Raw genomic sequence first — 26,523 nt, 5'->3', positions numbered from 1 at the left:
GAAGACTAGGCACCAAAAAGAAGAGGATATAAAGGTAGACATACAAATCCTTATAATGAAAAACAACAAATGCAAGGTGAAGGTGTTCACAAGGTATGGTAGAAACACAGGAGAAGAAACTCCTTTTCAAAGGATAAAACTGTTAACTCCACTATGGATTAAGCTCACCAGTTTTAAAACTATGCCCTTAAGCACAGCACAGCTTGACATTGAGCTTTTTGGAAAATAAAATGGATCCACACAGAAAATGGACACAGTGCTCCAGATTCAGGCTTACGGTCACACAGTATTTGGAATTGATCTGACGAGAGTACCCTTGGTGATAAAACAGAAGTACTAGACTTTCACAGCTTGAGTACTATCTATCAATCCCACGGACTAAAATTTAAAAATTGCTCCCCAAAAGAGTAAGAGTTTCTTTATTCTGCTTATAAAACATCATACACTAAAAGGGTAGCCAGAAAAAACTGTAGGATTTCTTGCCCCCAGGTTTGGAGGAGGAGGCACAGAAAGATAAGAAGTTAAATATTTGCCCAAATAGTTCAGTGAGATAAAACTGAATAAATATTAAGAGACTATTTACATATAAATTCTCAATCATACTACTAAAATAGATATTTATTGAGCACTTAATTTTGCTGAGCACTTAATTTTACTAAGTGCTCTATCTCAAAGATTCCTCCAATTAATTTCTAAAGGCAAACCAATTAATACATAAAAACACTGGTCTCAGAGTGCCTAATGCATTCATATTCAACTAAAAACAGCATATAACAGCATGTTCTACTGATAAGAAAAATAAACCAGCTTTTGTTTTGAACAAATTAGACAGAATACCTTCTGAGGCATGGAAGAAAGGAAGTATACGCTATGAATTGGTAAGTAATAAAACCAAAGTACCCAAATACATTTGAAAGTCATGAAACATTTATATCCCAGTCCTAGTTATTCATTAGAATATATGATGTTCTAAATTACAATTAATGCTTCAAAGACACTATTTCAAAAATCACTCATAGATTCAGTGTTGCAAAAGACAAAAAAAGGATTGGCGAATCATCAAAAAATCTGCAAACAATAAATGCTGGAAAGGGTGTGGAGAAAAGGGAACACTCTTGCACTGTTGGTGGGAATGTAAATTGATACAGCCACTATGGAGAACAGTATGGAGGTTCCTTAAAAAACTAAAAATAGAACTACCATACAACCCAGCAATCCCACTACTGGGCATATACCCTGAGAAAACCGTAATTCAAAAAGAGTCATGTACCAAAATGTTCATTGCAGCTCTATTTACAATAGCCAGGACATGGAAGCAACCTAAGTGTCCATCATCGGATGAATGGATAAAGAAGATGTGGCACATATATACAATGGAATATTACTCAGCCATAAAAAGAAACAAAATTGAGTTATTTGTAGTGAGGTGGATGGACCTAGAGTCTGTCATACAGAGTGAAGTAAGTCAGAAAGAGAAAAACAAATACTGTATGCTAAAACATATATATGGAATATAAAAAAAAAATGGTTCTGAAGAACCTAGGGGCAGGACAGGAATAAAGATGCAGACGTAGAGAATGGACTTGAGGACACGGGGAGGGGGAAGGGTAAGCTGGGACGAAGTGAGAGAGTGGCATGGACATATATACACTACCAAGTGTAAAACAGATAGCTAGTGAGAAGCAGTCACATAGCACAGGGAGATCAGCTCGGTGCTCTGCGACCACCTGGAGGGGTGGCATAGGGAGGGTGGGAGGGAGACGCAAGAGGGAGGAGATATGGGGATATATGTATATGTATAGCTGATTCACTCTGTTATACAGTAGAAACTAACACACCATTGTAAAGCAATTATACTGCAATAAAGATGTTAAAAAAAAAAAAAAACGCTGGCGATTAGAAAACAAAGTGATGACATGAAAGCCAAACATTCCCTTAGGGCAGGAGGAAGGAGGTTAAAAAATACATTATTAGGGAAACTGAGGAAATCTGAATATGGACTTGATATTAGAAAATAGTATTACATCAATGTTAAGTCCTCTGAATCTAATCATGGTTATGATTAAGAAGGAGAGGTCTAATATACTGGGTGAAGTGTCATGATGAAATTAGGTGAAGAATATACGGGTAGTGATTTACTGCAACTTATCTGTACATTTAAAATTTTTCAATGAAATGATGCGAAATAAAAAATACTATGCATATACATTCTGAAAATGATCATAACATGAGTTTTTTGGTAGACCAATTATCAGTTATTTACATAATATTTAAAAAACACGTGGAATTAAGAATGTTTTATAGACATTGGGCTAAATAACCCTATAATAGAAACTGAACCACAAGCATTAAACAATTGTGACAAAACAGCACTCATCTTTTGGCACTTCTCCAAAGAAAACAGAATGGGGGGTTGGGGGGGTGCCTACTATGAGCATTATAATTATACTCTTATGAGTTAGTTCATTCTATATAGGGAGATACCCACTTTGATTCATAACACGTTAAGAAAAATGTGATATATACACTACTGTGTATAAAACCAGTAACTAATGAGAACCTACTGTATAGCACAGGGAACTCTACTCAGTGCTCTGGGGTGACCTAAATGGGAAGGAAATCTAAAAAAGAGGGGATACATGTATACGTATGACTGATTCACTTTGCTGTATAGCAAGAAACTAACACAACATTGTAAAGCAATCATACTCCAATAAAAATTAATTTTAAAAAAGGGAGAAAAATACTTTGAGACAATTCAAAAAAAAGAAAAAGAAAAACATGTGAAAATCAAATATGTGACAGCCTAAAAAATGTTTTAACAAAGGTTCCATTCACAGGGGAATTAAAAAAGTAAGTCTCTAATGACACCTCATTTTAGGTAACATTTTCACCGAACATTTAATATTTCACGCTGGCCCTTTAATTTTGTTCTTTTCCTTTAGAAATGCTTAAGTCCAAAGACTATCTACCTGACATCATACTTGATGATTAACACATTCTTCCTGACTGTGTATTTATGGGGCCCCTGCACCGGAATAATTTAATTATAGGTTTTCAACTATGTTTTTTAAAAGTAGAGGAAATATAATCTTCAAATAATTGCAAGCTATGGTATAAAAACGGTGAGTTCCCTAAAACTTCAAAAACTATTATGTGTCAGAAAGCACTGTTGTAAGATGGCTCAAAATGTTTGCAACCTAGTAAACAAAAATCAAATTGATATATAAATGATAGCTGAAGGATATATAAATGATGGTGTTGTTCAAAGGTTAACACGGGAAAATGTTAAAGAATCTACTAAAAACATTTTTCGTAACCCTTTCCTACCCGCATTCTGAAAACAAAAAGTACTACTGGATAACTATATCTTATTGTTATTTACTAATGATATAGACACCTGAGCTGCTTAGGCTATATGTGTTATGAAAGATGAGTATGGATAGAAACAAAAGCATTTTTAAATTTACTAAGCAAGAGTAATGGGGGAAAAAGGTTTAAAGGTTAGGGGAGATGGTGGTAAGAAAATACATTTCTAAAAGAAGAAAAAAAAATCTTTAAGAAATTCCCATTAGCCAGATGATATCTAAATAAAATTATAAAAATTTGCCAAATCTTGCTTATATAATCAATTTTTTAAACAACTTATTGCAATTGTATGGTGATCTAAAGCATACTGAACATCTGTAATAATTTCGTACTCATGAAATCTTTTTTTGTGTTTGTGAGTTATCTTTAACTTTACCATTTTATACATGAGGACACAAGGTTAAAGACCTTGCTCAAGCTAAAGAGCAGAGACAGGGACTTGAAATAAGTTTAAAACAGTCTCAATGATCAAACTCTCTCAATGTTGTTTATAACCAATATCAAAATGAAATAATGTAATTAATGTAATAAGAATCCCAAGTGTTAAGAAAACTGTAAGATATTACTACTTTCAGACACCAGGACTCAGATCTGCTCAAAATGATCAACAGTCACTCAAAACTGCAACTGCTGTTAACATACTATAACGTTGAGTTTGAATACTGTCAATGCCACTCAGATGTCTGAACTTTGGTAAGTTTCTTAAAGCCTCAAATTGTTTGAGGTAATACATTCTAATTCCTACCCAAAGATTTAAGTGAGAAATAAATGCAAATCATCTGGCACAGAAGTTGGAAACTTGTCATTACTCAATAACTGATAGCAATTTTCATCAACTGCTTTAGAATTAGTAAACAGGTTCAAGGTGTCAGAATTCACTAATGGATTCAGGAGCAGACTTCAGGACTGTGGACTCGAGGTATTATCTTTCCCTAATACCTCACAGATTTACTCAGAGCTTTTCAAGTAAAAATATGCACTGGTAAACTTGGATATAAGAAATTACAGGATAATTATACTGTGATTCCTGGATTATCAATTTTTCAAAAAGATTAGGAGTGATAAGGGAAGCTGAATACAGTTAAATAATAATCTACTGTTAAGAACTTTACATATCATTTTTATATTAAACCAATCATGAATATAACGTGGACTAGACTGCAAAACACACTCAATTTTTAACGTACAAATAATAGACTTCTGAGAATATTTGCATTTGCTGACAGACACTTGTGACTATGCACTCAAACACACTAAATTTTAAGAAATATTATTAAATATAAACTGAATTTTCTAAGAGATATATAATTTTTCTTTCTAATAAACACCTCTACATTGCTGATTCAAGTTTTTATTTTTTAATTTTAATTTTCTTAGGTCATTTTATAAAAACTCAAGCATAAATGTCAATTTTGATACATAACTGAAATATTTTAATGATGTTTTAACACTTAAACAACATACATAAAGCAAAGATATTAATGAATTCTACATATACTCTACTTACTCCTCTAACATCTATTTTCATGCTTTACAACAAAATTACCTGCACGTTGACTCTTTCAATCACACAAGAAAGCACATGTAAAACATGCATCTTTGTGTCACATTCTGTAACTTGCTGCAGTAACTGAAAGAGTAGTGTGAACATGGTTTCCAAATACTGTAGGTAAAAAGAAAAAATAAAAGTTTGGAATAGAAATGTAAAACCTTTTATATACAGACAGAAATAAGAAATAAAATTAAATCATAATATCAAAGCAATACAAGACAAATAGACAAAACCTTAGCATTACCTATACAACTTCAAAATGATCAAGGTGCCAATATTTAGGGCAGTGATTTTTTTCTTTATTGCTGTTAAATGTGTCCATTTTAGAATTTAGTTCATCTAGACACTGAGTAATGTTTTCAGAGGAAAATTGTATCTAGACGTTTTGTGTATAAATTTTATACTGCTAAACTCAACTTTTAACAGTGCTTTGTCATTGGTTTTCCACATATGCCTATTGTTCTGCAAAGTCTACTTATTAAAGCAAAAGGAATGCCATTATTGCAATCACATACCAGCTGTCTAATGTGGGCCTTAACGTATGCTGTGCAGAGATATAAATTTTTGTAGATAAATACTTGTAATTCTAAGAACAACAGAATATTTCTGATTGGGAAATAGAAAACAAAAATCCTATGTCTGGTTTTTAACTCCTACATCTTGAAAATTATAGTAGGAGTTAACCAATCACAGGATGCCAGATACATAAACATTTGTTCTTTCACATAGCTGGTTCATTTTTATATAGATTGGTAAAACCTATTTCTTTCATCCAAAAATACCTAGTGATTCTTTTATTAAAGAAAGTTTTCTGCTCTACAAGTTTCCCCATCTATGACCCCATAAGAAATATAGGTAGACATTTTATCATAAAGTTTTCTTCTTGTTTAGTCCTCTCAAGAAACACAAACACTAATGCCCCAACCTTACTGACATATTTAACAAGTGCTCACTGAGTACCAATTATGTGAAAACACCACACTAGGTGCTGAGAGTTGAGTGAAGGAAAAAACAAATGAGTAAGACTTGGTATTCTGCTTTTCAAGTAATTTGCAATCTAGTGTAGGATAGACATACAGACAACAGAGGGGGATAACCTAAGGATGAAAAGTAACAGACAAACATGAAATGAAATTACTATGTTTTATAACTGTGAGAAAAAAAGTTCAGCAGTCTACTCCAAAATAGATGACAAGATAACTAAACAAAAAACAAGCAGAATAAAAGTAAACTATTTCAAATTAAAGTTACCAATAAAAGCAATCACTTCCAAAAAATCTAATATACTTTTCAATGCAACTTTAATAAATAACTGATACTACATATATAATTTCAGCTATAAAATAACACAACATTCTAAAAGACATAACCAGAAATTGTTATAAAACCTAGAAATAAATATTCTTACCGGTAGAAACTGATCTGTTCTAAACTCAAAATCATCAACAGGTGAAGAGCAGTTAAGGAATACTGAGAATATATGAAATTCAGAATATATGAAATTTATCAGGATAAAAATTATGTATAAACCAAATACAACAAACCAATCAAAAATTACATTTTAAACTACCTCATAAATTAATTTTAAAAATAAGTAACAATTTTAAAGTGTTGTTAAAATTCTTTTCAATGAAGTGTTTTAAAAGTTTTTAAAGGATATTTAACTTCAGAGTGGTAGCTGTTTCAATACGGACCTAAAAGAAAGTATACTGTGAATTACGAATCATTCTAGAATTACTAAACATCATTAATAATGAATGACAAAAAATTTATTGCAAATCACTTTCTCTACTTAAAGTCACAGAGTACATTAACATCTAGAAATAAAAGGACATTCTCCTTATTTAGCAAGGACTAAAAAGAAAAAAATAAAAGGACATTCTCCTTATTTAGCAAGGACTAAAAGGAAAAAGTAAAATAGTGTCGATTCCCACCCTTCTCAGTTTCCCATAATTTGCTTAAAGGAGTCTTTAATCCACTGAGTGTTTCCAGGAAGAAAACTAATTTGCCATTAACACTGTGGCACTGTGAGAAGAGTGTGAAGATGGTGTCAGAGGGAAAGGGAAGGTTGAGAAGCAGAGAAGAGAAGCAGGAAAACAGGGTGGGCTTGGAGAAGCTGGTGGATGTATAAGTGAAGAGTGAGGGAGGAGAAGAGAAGGAAGAAGAGGGAGGAGGAAAAAGCACACAAATTCCCATTTGTAACCTCAGTTACAGCAAGTCCCTGAAATAACCAAAAGATAAAGTCTGATATTTTCTAAATCCCAAAGTTCACAAATACAGAAAGATTTGTACAAGCTCTTGACCTTGCCAAATCACACTTTCTTTGTGTATCAGCATGTTACCTGGGAAAATCATATCATGACAGCATAATCTTCCTGTTTCTTTTCGAGTTTTACCTGTGACTTGACCAGCTAAATGGGCATGGGCTACCACACTCAGTTTCCACACCAAGTCACGTGAACTCAAGCCATGATTAAATGCTATACGCTACTCTGTAAAATAATGTATCTAAAACTTTTATTTCCTGGCTAAGAGCCATTACTTTCTTAGATGCTGCTATGCTTCCCACACCTGTAATAGCAACTGGTTTTTCCTTTGCAGCCATTTTTCACAAAGAAACAGTTTTGATCATTTTATAGGAGCTTCTGAGGTCTTGAGGTGCTGATTAGGCATATTCATCAAATGTTAAGTACTCTAGTTCCAAATCCACAGATTCTAAGAGCCTAGAGTGCAGATGTTTTCTCACCTGCCTTTTCTTTTTATTCACTGTTTCTAAAGGTAATATGAACATTTCTAGATTTTTAAATGATTTAACAAATGTGCTGATTACCCAATACATGCAAAGCACTATGCCAAGTGTTCTACTATGAAATGACCTAAGGAAAAGATGACATACTCATGCAATTAAAAATATTCAACAAGGAACTGTAACTCCCAGGCATTGTGTTGGGTGCTGTGGGAAAAAAAGCTGATTAAGACACACCTAGTCCTTGTCCTCAAAAAGCTTACAATCTAGCAGGGGGGGAAAAAACACCCAGATATTAAATAATTATAAATAAAAATGGCTAATGTGAAGAGCTTAAGAACAGGATAATCCCCCTGAGGACATGAACTATTTCTAGTCATCTTCAAATTGTCAGCATTTAGTACAGTGTAAGGCATATAACTGGCACTGTGGCAATAAGTTAATTCACAAACACCAGGACTTGAAAGCGCCCCCCAAAAGGAAATCAAACTGTCAGCACACTCACCCTTAAATCTCTCTTGATCTTCCTCCACAAAAGGACCAGAGATGCATTTAACCCATAACGATGACATGTACACAAATAAGTATAGGAAAGAGACATCTGAATGAAAACTAGCTGTGTTTTCCCTCCTAACAAAGGGAAGAAGTCAGTGCAGTACTGCATGCAGAGAAAAAGATGAAATTAATCATGATGCACTCTAGTTTAACTGCAAGACTAGGAAGCCAGATCATAAGGGAAAACAAAAAGCACACAGTTTAAGAAAAGAGAGGAGCATTTAAAATATGACAAACACAAATAAGAACAAAATTAGCTATTCCTGAGCTACAAAAGAAAGAGGAAGTACTTACTGCATAGAGACAATGAACTTTGCAGCAATTCACAAGTAACGGGGAAAAAAAATCAGAACCTGAATTTACAGAATGAAGAGGTGGGGACTGTGACAGAAGACTGGCAGAAGAGCGTCTAACACAACTTCTAAGACATGATTCAATAAATACTTGATAAATAAATGCAAGAATACGAAACAAAACAAAACAAATCTTCCCTTAACCAGACTCTAAACATAACTTTTCATAGAATAAACCTAGATTTTTGAAGAAGAAAGAAACCCCAAGTATCCAGAACCAGATCCAGACTGTAACTCATCCTGAGTCTACCTTACACCTTCAGCTGAGACATCAGAAAACTTCTAAGAAGATAATAAACTAATTCCATACGGGGGCAAACAAGTGCCATCAAGCCATCAGAATAATTGGAAGAATCCCAGAGAAGCATACAGCAACAGAGAAATGAACAAGAAGAAATCACAGGTCAACACTACTTCCAAAGAAGACTGCTGCATAAAGGCAAGAGTAACCGGACACTTCGGTGTCCAGCATGAGAATGAGCTTTGGCATAACTGTCAGGGTGGTTGATTTGAGTTCTAGACTTGGAGCAGCCTAATGCTTGACCACTACTACAGCCTGCCTATAGCAGTGAAGGGAATTCCACACACTAGAGCAGTGAGCATGGAGCTGGGACCTGAAATAAATGGCGATGTCTCAGGGACTTAAGACCACCAGGAAAATGTAAGTAAGGCAAACATGAGAGAATAATTATGAAATAGATTCTATTTCTCTGCTGAAAAGAAACAGAATAATAATTTTATAATATTTTATCCTTATCTCTTAACTCTTTCAATAACATTTTCTAATTTTCTGATTCCATGCTAGGCATAATAAGAGATACTAATATGAATAATATTATCCTACTCATTGGCTCTTTTACTACTTGGTACTATTATGGTACTATTTTTACTCTATTATGCAGTCAAGATCACTGAATTACATATTTTCTTCTGAAATACACATGTAAATAACTTTCCTAAAAGGATAAAAAGCACCTTCCATTTTTTCATCTCCTTTTAAGAAAAACATTCTAAAGCTCATTTTCATATAATATGGGTATCAGACACATCATTACAAAACCAAAATGGACTATAAGAAACTTACGAAAGTTTCCTTTCTTCCTGGTTTTAGAGTGGCCTAATATCTTGATGTCTCAAACACATATTTTTGATATTTCCTTTGGAAATGATTGGGTTGGCCCAAAAGTTCGTTCGGGTTTTTCCCACAACATCTTACTCAATATATTTGCTGAATATAAGTGACTTCAGAATTCATTTTGTGAAAACACAGACTACCGCAGAGTTTAAAACCTGTAACAGTGTTTTTGAGACACAAAGGATGATCAAGCAGGAAAACTCAAAACTGTAAGAAAGTGTGACAGAACTGGGAGACCCATAAAAGGCAGAAGAGTGGAAAGACAGGAGAATTTCAATGCACCTTGTTAAAAATACCTCTGCCCAGATCCCAGCTGCACCTCCCACAGTGAATTCAGGGTTTGCCACAGTCATGTACATGTCACTCGAAGTCCCTTCTTAAACTCCATCAACTGGCTTTCCATCTGAAAAACTCCCCATTTCTATGCTGGTAGTCAACCTGCCCATGAAGATGGCCTTTCCTCTGCTTGACAGACAGTAACCCCCACACACCCCACCCCCAAACTATAAACCTTCTGGCTGTACCACAGTCTACATTATACACTGCCTCTTACAAGGCTGAAAGAGTACACTGATGCTAATTTTTAAGTAGCTTCCTGCTTGTTTTATTGAAGGTTGCATAAATAACCTAAGTAAAAAAAAAATTTTTTTTAATTACTTATAACTTCCAAAATTGAAAGGTTATTATTGGATCAGAAACCTTACCACTAAAGAAACCAAGTATGTAAATCAAATATTATGGTTAGAGAATCATCTGGGGGTCCTAGGGAAAGAAAGTTCCTTTCACCTAAAATTTAGTCATTCTGTTTACACTGCGGTAACAACATTCTCAAATCTGAAACTTGCCAGAAGCACTGCATCTACTAAGTAACATGTTCTAAGAGGGATGGAAGAAAGCATGCAAAACACATTTTTTAATGGATTTTTCAATAGAGCATTATAGCACTGTTGCCCTTATAAAAAAATAATAAAAATGGAACCTTACTTGATATCATGTCGAAAAATAAATCCCAGATGGAATAAAGAACCACGTGTGAAGAAAATGGATTTATTAAACAAGAAACAAAAAGAGCAAAATCAAAAGAAGGAAATCAATAAATCCGATTATATTAAAATTAAAAATTTCTGCTCAACAAAAAGACAACAGAATGAGCAAAGAAAGATATAGGAAAAAAAAAAAGAAAGATATAGACATTCCACTGCATTTGTAATGTTTTATTTCCTAAATATTTGAAATATATGGAAAATTATTACAATGGAAATATGGAAAATTATTACAATGGAAATATGGAAAACCAGGTACCTGTTATGTTAGCCATTGAATTTTTCTCTTTCCTTGATATAATTCTTAACTTTTAAAAAGTAAAAAATTTAAAGCATCCCCTTTTTAAAGATGAGTCAGAAATAAGCTTAGAGGGACTTCTCTGGTAGCACAGTGGTTAAGAATCTGCCTGCCAATGCAGGGGACATGGGTTCAATCCCTGGTCCAGGAAGATCCCACATGCTGTGGAGCAACTAAGCCTGTGCGCCACAGCTACTGAGCCTGCACTCTAGAGCCCACGCACCACAACTACTGAGCCTGCATGCCACAACTACTGAAGACCAAGCTCCTAGAGCCCATGCTCTGCAACAAGAGAAGCCACCGCAATGAGAAGCCTGTGCACCACAGCGAAGAGTAGCCCCCATTCGCCACAACTAGAAAAAGCCCACAGGAAGCAACGAAGACCCAACGCAGCCAAAAATAAATTAAGTAATTAATTTTTAAAAAAAAAAAGAAAGAAGCTTAGAAGTTAAAATTTTCAAAGTAGCATTATCTTAAACCTAATCAAAATTCCCAACATTTATTACAAAAAAAGTTTCCAAATCCTGCAATATTATAAATGCTTGCCCATTATGCCTAGATCAAGTTTTAATTGCTAAATACTGATGAAAAGTTATAACACTATTTCAAATAAACCAAAAAAATTTCACTCAATTTGCATTATATTCCTCCAGATCAAACAACACTATCATGCAACTATCAGAGATATTTACTCTACACAGTAGCATCTGATATTATAAAATTTTATAGAGTCCTGAGTTAAGGGTTTTTGAGCACAAGTCACCAGTTCTCCTTGTTTGGCCCTGCAATAAACCTTCCTCGGCTCAAAAAAAAAAAAAATTATGGAGTCCTATACCAACTGGAGAAGTTGCTTTCTCCAGTTGCTGCACTATTTCTATTCTGCCACAGCAAGCCTTGTAATAACATGGCTATAAGACTAGGAAGCCACAGAGACAGCTAGTTAAATGTATCCCAACTCCATAACAGCAGCAATCAAGCAAGAGAACACAGACTCTGAAAGCCAAAGCAGATTTAGATTCATCAGAATCTATATACTTTGTGTGTGTGTATGTTTATATACATACAAATGCACTCATGTATGTTTGTACATATATGTCTGAATGTTTGTACACTGTTGTGTATGTCTGTATGTATAAGGTATCTTCCCACATTTCATTAGCCAGCGTTTCTCACAGGTTGAAATTAGAAGAGTATATCTTATATACTATTGATCTTAAATGTACTTAAAAAAAGCGGGGGTAGGGGGGGTAGACAATGTATGCATCATGAACTTAGTGCCTTACAAAACACTGTCTTCTTAAGAAGTTATAAGAAAATAATTGTGGCAGGACAAAACTGTAAAAGCGTAAAAATGAGATGCAGCCACCGGAAGACGTACAGGAAAAGGGCAAAAGCTGTATCTACAGCAGCATTTCCTCAAAGTATATTCCTTGGATATTAATGTTTTTGTCATCTTGGATAGTCACTACACAGATGTACATTTTAAAGGTTCTTATCAGTCCCACAGTAAAGAGGAGTATTTGAATATTTAGTCCAGTGTTTTCCAAACTTAACTGGCCATGAAACCCTTTTTCCCCCAATAATGCTTATTGATGTGATAGATTTAATGTTCTGCTTTTAAAGTGCTGACCTAAATGACTCATTTTTCTCTTCACTTCTCTCCTAATAGACTCATTAAAAAAAGAATATAAGAAAAAACCACAGTTACAGAAAGACAGAGAAGATGAAAAGGCAGAGGGCTGTGTACCAGATGAAGGAACAAGAAAAAACCCCAGAAAAACAACTAAATGAAATGGAGATAGGCAATCTTCCAGAAAAAGAATTCAGAATAATGATAGTGAAGATGATCCAGGACCTCGGAATAAGAATGGAGGCAAAGATTGAGAAGATGCAAGAAATGATTAACAAAGACCTAGAAGAATTAAAGAACAAACAAACAGAGATGACCAATACAATAACTGAAATGAAAACTACACTAGAAGGAATCAATAGCAGAATAACTGAGGCAGAAGAACGGATAAGTGACCTGGAAGACAGAATGGTGGAATTCACTGCTGCGGAACAGACTAAAGAAAAAAGAATGAAAAGAAATGAAGACAGCCTAAGAGACCTCTGGGACAACATTAAACGCAACAACATTCGCATTATAGGGGTCCCAGAAGGAGAAGAGAGAGAGAAAGGACCAGAGAAAATATTTGAAGAGATTATAGTCGAAAACTTCCCTAACATGGGAAAGGAAATAGCCACCCAAGTCCAGGAAGCGCAGAGAGTCCCATACAGAATAAACCCAAGGAGAAACACGCCGAGACACAGTAATCAAAGTGGCAAAAATTAAAGACAAAGAAAAATTACTGAAAGCAGCAAGGGAAAAACGACAAATAACATACAAGGGAACTCCCATAAGGTTAACAGCTGATTTCTCAGCAGAAACTCTGCAAGCCAGAAGGGAGTGGCATGATATACTTAAAGTGATGAAAGGGAAGAACCTACAACCAAGATTACTCTACCCAGCAAGGATCTCATTTAGATTTGATGGAGAAATCAAAAGCTTTACAGACAAGCAAAAGCTAAGAGAATTCAGCACCACCAAACCAGCTCTACAACAAATGCTAAAGGAACTTCTCTAAGTGGGAAACACAAGAGAAGAAAAGGACCTACAAAAACAAACCCAAAACAATTCAGAAAATGGTCATAGGAACATACATATCGATAATTACCTTAAACGTGAATGGATTAAATGCCCCAACCAAAAGACATAGACTGGCTGAACGGATACAAAAACAAGACCCATATATATGCTGTCTACAAGAGACCCACTTCAGACCTAGGGACACATACAGACTGAAAGTGACGGGATGGAAAAAGATATTCCATGCAAATGGAAATCAAAAGAAAGCTGGAGTAGCTATACTCATATCAGATAAAATAGACTTTAAAATAAAGAAGGTTACAAGAGACAAGGAAGGACACTACATAATGATCAAGGGATCAATCCAAGAAGAAGATATAACAATTATAAATATATATGCACCCAACATAGGAGCACCTCAATACATAAGGCAACTGCTAACAGCTATAAAAGAGGAAATCAACAGTAACACAATAATAGTGGGGGACTTTAACACCTCACTTACACCAGTGGACAGATCATCCAAAATGAAAATAAATAAGGAAACAGAAGGTTGAAGTGACACAATAGACCAGATAGATTTAATTGATATTTATAGGACATTCCAGCCAAAAACAGCAGATTACACTTTCTTCTCAAGTGTGCATGGAACATTCTCCAGGATAGATCACAACTTGGGTCACAAATCAAGCCTCAGTAAATTTAAGAAAATTGAAATCATATCAAGCATCTTTTCTGACCACAACGCTATGAGATTAGAAATGAATTACAGGGAAAAAAACGTAAAAAAGACAAACACATGGAGGCTAAACAATACGTTACTAAATAACCAAGAGATCACTGAAGAAATCAAACAGGAAATTAAAAAATACCTAGAGACAAATGACAATGAAAACACGACGACCCAAACCCTATGGGATGCAGCAAAAGCGGTTCTAAGAGGGAAGTTTATAGCTATACAAGCCTACCTAAAGAAACAAGAAAAATCTCAAGTAAACAATCTAACATTACACCTAAAGAAACTAGAGAAAGAAGAACAAACAAAACCCAAAGTTAGCAGAAGGAAAGAAATCATAAAGATCAGAGCAGAAATAAATGAAATAGAAACAAAGAAAACAATAGCAAAGATCAATAAAACTAAAAGTTGGTTCTTTGAGAAGATAAACAAAATTGATAAGCCATTAGCCAGACTCATCAAGAAAAAGAGGGAGAGGACTCAAATCAATAAAATCAGAAATGAAAAAGGAGAAGTTACAACAGACACCACAGAAATACAAAACATCCTAAGAGACTACTACAAGCAACTTTATGCCAATAAAATGGACAACCTGGAAGAAATGGACAAATTCTTAGAAAGGTATAACCTTCCAAGACTGAACCAGGAAGAAACAGAAAATATGAACAGACCAATCACAAGTAATGAAATTGAAACTGTGATTAAAAATCTTCCAACAAACAAAAGTCCAGGACCAGATGGCTTCACAGGTGAATTCTATCAAACATTTAGAGAAGAGCTAACACCCATCCTTCTCAAACTCTTCCAAAAAATTGCAGAGGAAGGAACACTCCCAAACTCATTCTATGAGGCCACCATCACCCTGATACCAAAACCAGACAAAGACACTACAAAAAAAGAAAATTACAGACCAATATCACTGATGAATATAGATGCAAAAATCCTCAACAAAATACTAGCAAACAGAATCCAACAACACATTAAAAGGATCATATACCACGATCAAGTGGGATTTATCCCAGGGATGCAAGGATTCTTCAATATACGCAAATCAATCAATGTGATACACCATATTAACAAATTGAAGAATAAAAACCATATGATCATCTCAATAGATGCAGAAAAAGCTTTTGACAAAATTCAACACCCATTTCTGATAAAAACTCTCCAGAAAGTGGGCATAGAGGGAACCTACCTCAACATAATAAAGGCCATATATGACAAACCCACAGCAAACATCATTCTCAATGGTGAAAAACTGAAAGCATTTCCTCTAAGATCAGGAACGAGACAAGGATGTCCACTCTCACCACTATTATTCAACATAGTTCTGGAAGTCCTAGCCACGGCAATCAGAGAAGAAAAAGAAATAAAAGGAATACAAATTGGAAAAGAAGAAGTAAAACTGTCACTGTTTGCGGATGACATGATACTATACATAGAGAATCCTAAAACTGCCACCAGAAAACTGCTAGAGCTAATTAATGAATATGGTAAAGTTGCAGGTTACAAAATTAATGCACAGAAATCTCTTGCATTCCTATACACTAATGATGAAAAATCTGAAAGAGAATTTATGGAAACACTCCCATTTACCATTGCAACAAAAAGAATAAAATACCTAGGAATAAACCTACCTAGGGAGACAAAAGACCTGTATGCAGAAAACTATAAGACACTGATGAAAGAAATTAAAGATGATACCAACAGATGGAGAGATATACCATGTTCTTGGATTGGAAGAATCAACATTGTGAAAATGAGTATACTACCCAAAGCAATCTACAGATTCAATGCAATCCCTATCAAATTACCAAGGGCATTTTTTACGGAGCTAGAACAAATCATCTTAAAATTTGTATGGAGACACAAAAGACCCCGAATAGCCAAAGCAGTCTTGAGGCAAAAAAATGGAGCTGGAGGAATCAGACTCCCTGACTTCAGACTATACTACAAAGCTACAGTAATCAAGACAATATGGTACTGGCACAAAAACAGAAACATAGATCAATGGAACAAGATAGAAAGCCCAGAGATTAACCCACGCACCTATGGTCAACTAATCTATGACAAAGGAGGCAAAGATATACAATGGAGAAAAGACAGTCTCTTCAATAAGTGGTGCTGGGAAAACTGGACAGCCACATGTAAAAGAATGAAATTAGAATACTCCCTAACACCATACACAAAAATAAACTCAAAATGGATTAGAGACCTAAATATAAGACTGGCCACTATAAAACTCTTAGAGGAAAACATAGGAAGAACACTCTTTGACATAAATCACAGCAAGATCTTTTTCGATCCACCTCCTAGAGTAATGGAAATAAAAACAAAAATAAACAAGTGGGACCTAATGAAACTTCAAAGCTTTTGCACAGCAAAGGAAACCATAAACAAGACGAAAAGACAACCCTCAGAATGGGAGAAAATATTTGCAAATGAATCAACGGACAAAGGATTAATCTCCAAAATATATAAACAGCTCATTCAGCTCAATATCAAAGAAACAAACACCCCGATCCAAAAATGGGCAGAAGACCTAAATAGACATTTCTCCAAAGAAGACATACAGACGGCCACGAAGCACATGAAAAGATGCTCAACATCACTAATTATTAGAGAAATGCAAATCAGAACTACAATGAGGTATCACCTCACTCCCGTTAGAATGGGCATCATCAGAAAATCTACAAACAACAAATGCTGGAGAGGGTGTGGAGAAAAGGGAACCCTCTTGCACTGTTGGTGGGAATGTAAATTGATACAGCCACTATGGAGAACAATATGGAGGTTCCTTAAAAAACTAAAAATAGAATTACCATATGACCCAGCAATCCCACTACTGGGCATATACCCAGAGAAAACCGTAATTCAAAAAGACACGTGCACCCGAATGTTCATTGCAGCACTATTTACAATAGCCAGGTCATGGAAGCAACCTAAATGCCCATCAACAGACGAATGGATAAAGAAGTTGTGGTACATATATACAATGGAATATTACTCAGCCATAAAAAGGAACGAAATTGAGTCATTTGTAGAGACGTGGATGGATCTAGAGACTGTCATACAGAGTGAAGTAAGTCAGAAAGAGAAAAACAAATATCGTATATTAATGCATGTATGTGGAACCTAGAAAAATGGTACAGATGAGCCAGTTTGCAGGGCAGAAGTTGAGACACAGATGTAGAGAATGGACATATGGACACCAAGGGGGGAAAACTGCGATGAGGTGGGGATGGTGGTGTGCTGAATTGGGCGATTGGGATTGACATGTATACACTGATGTGTATAAAACTGATGCCTAATAAGAACCTGCAGTATAAAAAAACAAACAAAACAACTAATACTAAACTTTCATTGGGTTATTTGTATGGAAATATGTTAATATAAATGTTTCAGACATTAAAAAAAAAAAAAAAAAAAGAATATAAGATCCAAGAAATTTCTCTCTTTCCCACAGAAAACTGACCTGAAATTTAAATCTTTTGTAACACTTTCATAAAGCATTTAATGTCTTCTCTCTGATACCACTAATAGAACAGCAAATAATATTTCCAACTAGGAAAACAAAACTTAAATCTTACAAATGCTTTATTCTAAAGCTATTACAAAAGTAAATTAATTCTAGCAAATAGTACTCTTAGAAACAGCTAAGTTTTATTATATTAACAAACTTCTAAGAATTTAAACATGGTAAAATAAAACCGGATTCCCTTGTTTAAGCACGGGATGCTTAAACTATTTAATAATTACAGAATGATATTTAGAGTAAATTCTCAATTATTTACACAAAGTAGGTAACATTTAAGTAGAAAATCCAAAAATCAGTTCTATTTGCTTTTAGAATGTACTATTGCTTCTGCAATTATAATGTTTTCTTAATTTCATAACTTCTCTAATTATGTTTTCCTTCGTTGAACATGAAAAGTAGTTTATATTATCGTGGCACACATGTGAAAACAAGAAAAGTATGACCCAAGCCTTTGCTAAAAAACAGGATAATCGGGTAGGTTCGAAATTTTTTTAAAAGGTGGTATATTGAGAAATGATTAAACAAGATCTTAGCATAATTTGGGGGGGGAGGAATCACTTAATTTTATCTAAAAATAATTAGAAGCTCAGAAAAAAAAAAAAATCAACCAGATTCACTTTTTAAAGACTATGCTGGAGTCAAACCTAAGCACAAGACAAAGAAAATGTACAGTAAGTCATGAATATACTTACTCAGGCATAAAATAAAGTACCAACAGTGGGGGTGGGGTGGGGGGAGGATACTGTTCCACACTATGTTGAACTTCTTTTAAAAAACCTCTTTGGGGACTTCCCTGGTGGCGCAGTGGATAAGACTCTGCGCTCCCAATGCAGGGGGCCTGGGTTCGATCCCTGGTCAGGGAACTAGATTCCACATGCATGCCGTAACTAGGAGTTCGAATGCCACAACTAAGGAGCCTGCCTGCCACAACTAAGGAGCCTGCCTGCCGCAACTAAGACCTGGCGCAACCAAATAAATAAATAAATATTAAAAAAAAAAAAAAAAGCCCTCTGAGTAACTGATATATAATAAAGCAGCACACCTACTTGCCTTGAAGGGGAACAAAAGAAGCAACGAAGACGTCATTATCAAGTTTTCAGTAACACAAAATCAAGAATATTATGTGAACACTATACATAAAGTCCTAAACGAAACAATTCCAAAGTCAAACAAAACAAAAAAAACCCTCAAAACTGAGAGACAAAGAAAAAATCAATAGTAAGGGTGAAACAGATCATGGTGTTATCTTAAATGTAAAAATGACAAATTCTATCCTGAATAAGAAAAAGGACACGTAAAGCTATAAAAGGATTTTTTTAAATGCCTTCTTTTATTCTTATTAAAAAATTATAAATAATTTTAGATTAGTAGAGTTTGGTTAAATTTTTTTTCATTTACTAGTGATGAGAAGGGCAAAAAATAATCAAAGGACTTTCTTCCCTCAAATCAAACTACTCACCAAGGAATAACTACAGCACTGAAAGGCCACCAACATTCTAAAGAAAGATATAAACCATTTCTGAATTTGAACTTTAACATATGTTAAACTTAACTCTTTTAAAACCTTTAAGCAACATACCACTAAGTCTTGATCCTGAAGCAAGTTACAAATTGCCTCATATAACATGGGTCTTAAGTCAGACTTGAATTTCACAGAAATCCACTGACCAATGAGCCAAATCACCCTGCGTCGCAATGGCTTATACCTAGATAGGGAAAATCATGAAATTAAAATGTTAAATATTTTAAGAAGCCTATTTCACTTAGTATATTTCATCGTTTAAATCTAAAATGTAGTAAGAAAGCAATATGCATTTTTATATAAAAGTTTAAAAGCACTTTAAATGTACCACAGTATAAATACTAACAAAGTTCTGATTTAAAAAACTGAAAATTCTTATACTGTAAATCTGATTATTTTGTATTAAAGAATTACAACATAGTTATGTACATAAAAACCACGTCCACTTCTATTCCTTAAAGTAACCAAAAAAAGTTAATCTCAATAGGTATAACTAGCTAATGTTCCAAACCCTAAGGCTGGAGAGGCCCCAAAAAGTAATAATAAAGGAATTTTCCAATTCCAATTCTGTTAATCTCATAAAGGTTATTTTCAGAACACTGTGAGAAATTTCTAGACTTATACAAAATATTCATATAAATTTATATTGATTTCAGCTAAAGTTTCTAATTTTGTAAAAGGTGCCCAATTACAAATTGTGACTCAGATTACCAAAATAATGATTTGTATTTTTAAAGTTATAGAACATTTACAGCAACATGTACATATATTTGTTTCTCTATGGCCATCTTTGCTAAAGAAAAGGAAGGTTCTTTAGGCAAAGAGAAAAATCACTTGTGTCCAAGAATTCCACCCACAAAGTCTCTTCTTGATATTCTATTTATTTTAGTGGCAAGATGATATTCATTTCTGGGTGAAAAATGTAGTAAACTAATGAATATACCATATTTTTAAGAAAATTATAATCTTATATGAGTAAACACGTAAAAAGAATTACTCATTAAAGTTCCAAAAGAAGTGTATTCCCTGCTTTCAAAATGTTTAACGTACCTAAAAGAATTAAAGACCACAAAACTATATACTAGGATTGCAGAAACGAAAGAGAGAAGAGCAGGCAGAGGGAGATGGGATTTGAACAGTCTTTAAGATAAATAGCATTTGGGGCAAAAAACTGAAAAGATGCCACTTCAGGGGACAGGGACAATTTGAACAAAGTCCCAGAGGTGGAAGTAAACAAGACTTGTGTAGAGTAAATGAAGGAACCACAGAGCCTTTAATTTTGGACTGAGATCTCTGGGACTACCACATTCAACACTCTGTTCTCGACAAAGAGAATGAAGCTCAGAAAGGTTCAAATTCCAAGATGACAGTCACTTCTGGGCAAAGTTAAGAATAGGAGTCAGTTTGTTCCTCAAAGTGTGGTTCCTGGACCGCAGTATCATTATCTGGAAGTGTGACAGAATCACACAATCTGACCCAGACCGATAACCTAAACCAGAACCTGCATTTTAACAAGATCACCAGGTGATTCATATGGACATTAAAGTTTGAGAAATACTGGTCTAGTTCAGTTCTGTCCAAAAGAAATATAATGCAAGCCAAATATGCAATTTTAAATTTGTTAGTACCCACATTAAAATAAGTAAAAAGATACATGTGAAAATTTAATATTTTTATTTATTGCAATATATCCAAAATATTATCATTTCAACATGTAATTAATACATGGTTGACTGGTCTAGACTAAACAGCCTATAAGGGTTTAAGGACAATCAAAGTGCACAACACGTGTCTCCCTACTAAAGGCTTTCTCTCCATCAAAGGCTCACTAGCTCTCTGAGGGCAGAATTGAAGCCCATCTTAGTCACCACTGCCTCTACAGGACACAGCAAATTCCAGGGCTGAAAATATTTGATTGAATAATGATTGAATAACTGAATGGATAGCTACTTAATGGTCAAAATTACTTTTAAAGCGTCTCCAGCTCTACAATTCTATGGCTCCAAATATTTATAAAATGATTCATATATGGATAGTTTTCTATTCATTTATTAAAGTAGTCAAGATATGTTAACTGATCTATGACTACATGCTAGGCATCCTGACAAGTACCACATCTACAGAAATAAATCACTAGAACTGCACGATTCAAAACAAGAAAAAAGTATCTTGGAATTATTTTTAGGTGTCTAATTTTAAATGAAGGAAAATTTGTAAAAATTATGAAAGACCCTTTCCCTTCCATTTTACTCATTCAGTACCTAAAATTAAAATAATTAGGCAAGTATTTAAATGTATATTCAACAGAAGAATTGGGCAAAAATCCTACTAAATGTCAGATAGATCTGTACTATTGAATTAGGCACCTCAATACAAGCCTAAAGTGTGTCCAAATACTTTTTGCCATGGTGTCTCTGCAACTCCTCCTCCCCAAAGACTTGCAGTATGCTCTCTCCGTGTGATCCCAAGGCAGTCACCTTTGATGGATGTTACTTTGGTTAGGCTACTTCTGGCATCAGGCCTAGCCTCTGCTAAGTCTCCAACTGGCTTCCTTTTGTACACAATTTCTTTCTAGAATTCAGAGATCTCCATCTTCTGTTACCTTTGCATAAAATTTCCTCCTGCAAATCCCACTACTGGGCATACAGCCAGAGAAAACCATAATTCAAAAAGACACATGCACCCCAGTGTTCACTGCAGCACTATTTACAATAGCCAGGTCATGGAAGCAACCTAAATGCCCATCAACGGACAAATGGATAAAGAAGATGTGGTACATATATACAATGGAATATTACTCAGCCATAAAAAGGAACGAAATTGGGTCATTTGTAGAGACGTGGATGGACCCAGAGACTGTCATACAGAGTGAAGTCAGTCAGAAAGAGAAAAACAAATATCGCATATTAACGCATATGTGTGGAATCTATAAAAATGGTACAGATGAACTGGTTTCCAAGGCAGAAATACAGACACAGATGTAGAGAACAAACATATGGACACCAAGGGGGGGAAGCGGGGGTGGGAGGCGAGGGGGTGGTGATGGGATGAATTGGTAGATTGGGACTGACATGTATACACTAACATGTATAAAATAGATAACTAATAAGAACCTGCTGTATAAAAAATAAATAAAATTCAAAAAAACACAAAAAAACAAAACAAACAAAAATTTCCTCCTGAAAACTAGCTTATCTAACATCAAACACTTCATACATGTCACAATTCACATTTGAAGTAAAATAACAAGAAACGATTTTGCTTATTTTTCAGTTATAAGATTCACAAGTCTTATTCCTTTCTACACTAGACACTATCAGCTAAGTCATACTATGACTTTTTTAAAATTAAGCAATTTTAATGCCTTCTTGTTTTCATTAGAAAATCAATAAGATAAAATAAGTATATAACAAACACAAGGTTTTATACTTGCCTATTGTGAATGACTTGTAATTCTGGAAGAAGCTGGTTTTTAAACCACTGATCAAAATCAACACTGTCAAACAGCTCATAAGCCGCTAATCCAACAGCATTATACACTAAGAAGAAGATTTAAAAAAAAAATTTAATTTCAGATACTGGGCAAAATGCTAATTGTCCTTATGCAAGGAAATAAGCCTTAAGGACTACTTTGAAATATGTAATATGTTAATAGAGGGAAATCTACAATATGTTAATCTGGGAAATTATTTAAAGACATTTTAGAAACATTATTTAAGTTACTTTTTGTTTTTCTTAAATACTCCTTAGTGCTTTCAAACAGAAAATTACACTCATTTAAAAATATTTAAGTCAAATTATAAAAATTATAAAAACAACATCTGCTTCCAAATAGATGCAATATTTTATGCTATGGGGTCCCTAATTACCCTCTTTCCAGCCTCTTCTCTCACCACAACCCATTAAACTCCATGTTCCAATTAAACCAAAATACACCCAATTCAAAACTTAACTGGGCTTGTTCCTCTTCCCTTCAAGCTTCTGTCCCTACTGCTCCTTCTGTCTGGAACCGCCCCCTCCCCCTTATTAACTCTCACTTATCCTGTGCCCTCACAGAAGACTTCTTTAGGAGCCTTTCCCTGGGTACACCAAAACTACCTTGTAGTTTTCCACAGTACTACATAATTACCACCTATTGTAGCATTAATCAACTGATACTATGTTATAATCAACTGTCTGTTTACTTGACTATCTCCACCACCAGATAGCTCCTAAATTTTAGGTATCTTTGTATCCCAACTCTCCCAGCATTAACACCTGTTACAAAAGAGACACACCATCTTCTGAAGAAAAGTTTCTAAATCGTTTTCGTTTAACATACCAGCATCTTTGATTAACAGTGCATTCATATCTTCCACGTTAGTGGGCCCTGAAAAAATAAGTATCAGTAAAGGTAAATAAAACTAGTTTTTAAAAGATATTTAAACTCAATTTGTTAGTTTCTCAATTCATTAAGTACAATATATTTTGTGATATTAAACATACATGTAGGTGTAAAGAGAAAGTTTAAGTTTTGTTACCATCACCGTTAGAGAACACAGATACAACATGTAAAGCCATATTACAATTTTAAAAAATCATTATAACATATATGGAAAATGTTATGTCAAGCAGCGTTCTAGAAAAATATATACCAAATTGCTAACTATTGTATTATACCCTGATTATAAGAGAAAATTCTTAGAAAGAATAAAAAGATGAATCCCACAATAGGAAAAAAAAAAAAAAGAACAAGTATAGGCAATTCACACAAGAAGTTCTAAACATAAAAAATAAACCAGGTTATGACAATACATTAAAGGGTTAACAACAAAATGTAAAGTACAAACAGAAAAATGAGAGCCATTACATAATGTGAAAACTTCAGAATAAAAAGCTGGCAGTCTCTGCACTACTCTCCAGAAAGGAGACTACCATGGTTAAGACAGGAAAAAAGACAGTTTACTTAGTAAGTATATTTCTTTAGAATAGAAAGTTTTCTAGCAAGTTTATCAAAGCACCTTTCTGCTGTTAAATATGATTTCTTAAGCTCACTAGTCCAATTACTAGAGTTAAGTACAGCCCTAAATAAGCAAATCGCTCCAGAACTAGAAAGAAAATAACTGAAATCACTGAAAACCTTACCACCATAGAGCAACTTACTGCAGTGTAACCTAATTAGCTTACCCACTTTCCTACAGTGGTTCAAGAAAAATTGAAAATACAATTAATATTCAAATTATCTTTAAAAATGAACACAAAAAACTTGACGGATAGCTCATTTCTTCCCTTGGTTTATAACTTAAGCAGGAATACTCTATTAAATTTTTGAGAAAACAAAAGCCTAAAAAGTGAGCTACCCTTTATAATACTACAAACAAGATCAGGAATCTCCTTCTCTACAGGAGGTTCTCTTGCTGTTATTTCCTTACATTACCACCTACTCAATACTTGAACCCTTATAATGTGACTCCTGCCCAAACCAATCAAATAATCTGTTTAAGACACTATAAAGTTCAGGATAGTCTTTGATAGCTTTCCCCTGCCCAGCACAGTCAGTTAATTGCCAAAAGTCAATCAACAGTTACTGGGTGTGCTAGGCACTGGGAACAAGGTGTGAACAACACAGATGTGTTCACGGCCTCCTCTCTGAAATTTACAGTACAGCAGACTAGTCAGTGATAAATCATTTTTTACAAATGAACCTATTTACAAAACAGAAATAGAGTCACAGATGTAGAAAACAAACTTATGGTTACCAAGGGGCAAAGGGGGGTGGGGTAGGGATAAATTGGGAGATTGGGACTGACATACACACACTACTATACATAAAATAGATAACTAATAAGAACCTACTGTGTAGCACAGGGAACTCTACTCAATACTCTAATGACCTATATGGGAAAAGAATCTAAAAAAGAGTGGACATATGTATATGTATAACTGATTCACTTTGCTGTACAGCAGAAACTAACATAACATTGTAAATCATCTATACTCTGATAATAAAAATAACTAAAAAAATGATAAATCACTTGTGATAGTTAAAAAATTTAATTACTTGTGTACAAAGTACAATGATCAAGTGCTAAAAATTTCACTTCATCATTTTCTCTTAAATCCATTACCTTCTTTCCATTCCCACTGCCACCATTCTAAGGCTAACATTTATTATTTTAACTTTTTCTCCCACTACTTCCTACAGCATGCTCCAAATAGGCTATTTCTCCAGCCAATATACTTGACTGCTATTTTGTTTATGCTGCTAGTATGCTTATCACAGCAAAATCTAATTACCACATTCAAGGCCTATCTCATTTGTGAATTGCCCATCCTTGTTTTCTATCTTGAAGGCCACTCTTTCAGAAAAGCACACATTCTGTCTTTCTCAAATTCATGTCTACTATATGATCTAGGAAATAGTGCACTGCACATAGTAGGCACTCAAAATATTTTACTGAACACTAATTAAAAGATAAATCAAAGTATCACAAAATATACCTCACCTTGAAGTGTTTGCATCATTTCTAAAAGTACAGGAGTCAGAGTCTGATTATATTCATGGAATATATCTATAAATAATACTTCAGTGCATGGCTGTTGGGGAAAAAAATAAATTTCTAATGAAAACAATGGTATATTGCATTGATTAATTCTACATTAAAGCAAAGAATACTCATTCTTAAAACTCTATGTTTCCAATTCTTGATGTTTTTTGAAAAAAAGTTTATTGCTGTTTTTTGTAAACACAGTCGGAAATAAAATCAAATTTAATAATTAAATTCTTAACATGGAACGTTTATTTCACTATTTCAATCATTTGGCATTATGCATTCCAAAACACCAAACTGTGGAGAGGAGAAATTTACATTTTTAATTAATAATTCTTTAAATCTAAAATGCAATCTGGAGCCACATTCATTTACAGAATTATAAATGACTGTCCAGGAATTAATATGTTAAAATCTGTATATTTTCTTGGCAATGACCTAAGTAACAACAGCAATTCATGAATTCAATTCACCAGAGTTGTTCTTCCTTTAACAGACACAAAAAGAAATCACAAAT

The 26,523-nt window shown here is 34.3% G+C and overlaps 1 protein-coding gene across 2 annotated transcripts in view; it reads right to left on the bottom strand.

Annotated features, from left to right (window-relative positions):
* The window catches only part of IPO11 (importin 11), a 215,814-nt gene that overhangs the window by 117,698 nt on the left and 71,593 nt on the right, over window positions 1–26,523 (bottom strand). For both annotated transcript variants that reach the window (XR_009007224.1, XM_007176049.2), the window contains exons 14-20: window positions 25,962–26,052; window positions 23,798–23,845; window positions 22,910–23,015; window positions 19,534–19,660; window positions 6,582–6,615; window positions 6,330–6,370; window positions 4,916–5,032 (exon numbers count right to left, since the gene is read on the bottom strand). Coding sequence is in view for 1 of the 2 variants with exons in the window: in XM_007176049.2 (XP_007176111.2) it covers window positions 4,916–5,032; window positions 6,330–6,370; window positions 6,582–6,615; window positions 19,534–19,660; window positions 22,910–23,015; window positions 23,798–23,845; window positions 25,962–26,052 (564 nt within the window). In the remaining variant the exon portion in view is untranslated. The remainder of the gene's footprint in view (window positions 1–4,915; window positions 5,033–6,329; window positions 6,371–6,581; window positions 6,616–19,533; window positions 19,661–22,909; window positions 23,016–23,797; window positions 23,846–25,961; window positions 26,053–26,523) is intronic.

This window comes from Balaenoptera acutorostrata, chromosome 2 (genome assembly GCF_949987535.1).
Source record: "Balaenoptera acutorostrata chromosome 2, mBalAcu1.1, whole genome shotgun sequence".
Taxonomy (NCBI): Eukaryota; Metazoa; Chordata; class Mammalia; order Artiodactyla; family Balaenopteridae; genus Balaenoptera; species Balaenoptera acutorostrata.
Note: the sequence above shows the minus strand (reverse complement) of the source record. Positions and strands in the feature narration are given on the sequence as shown.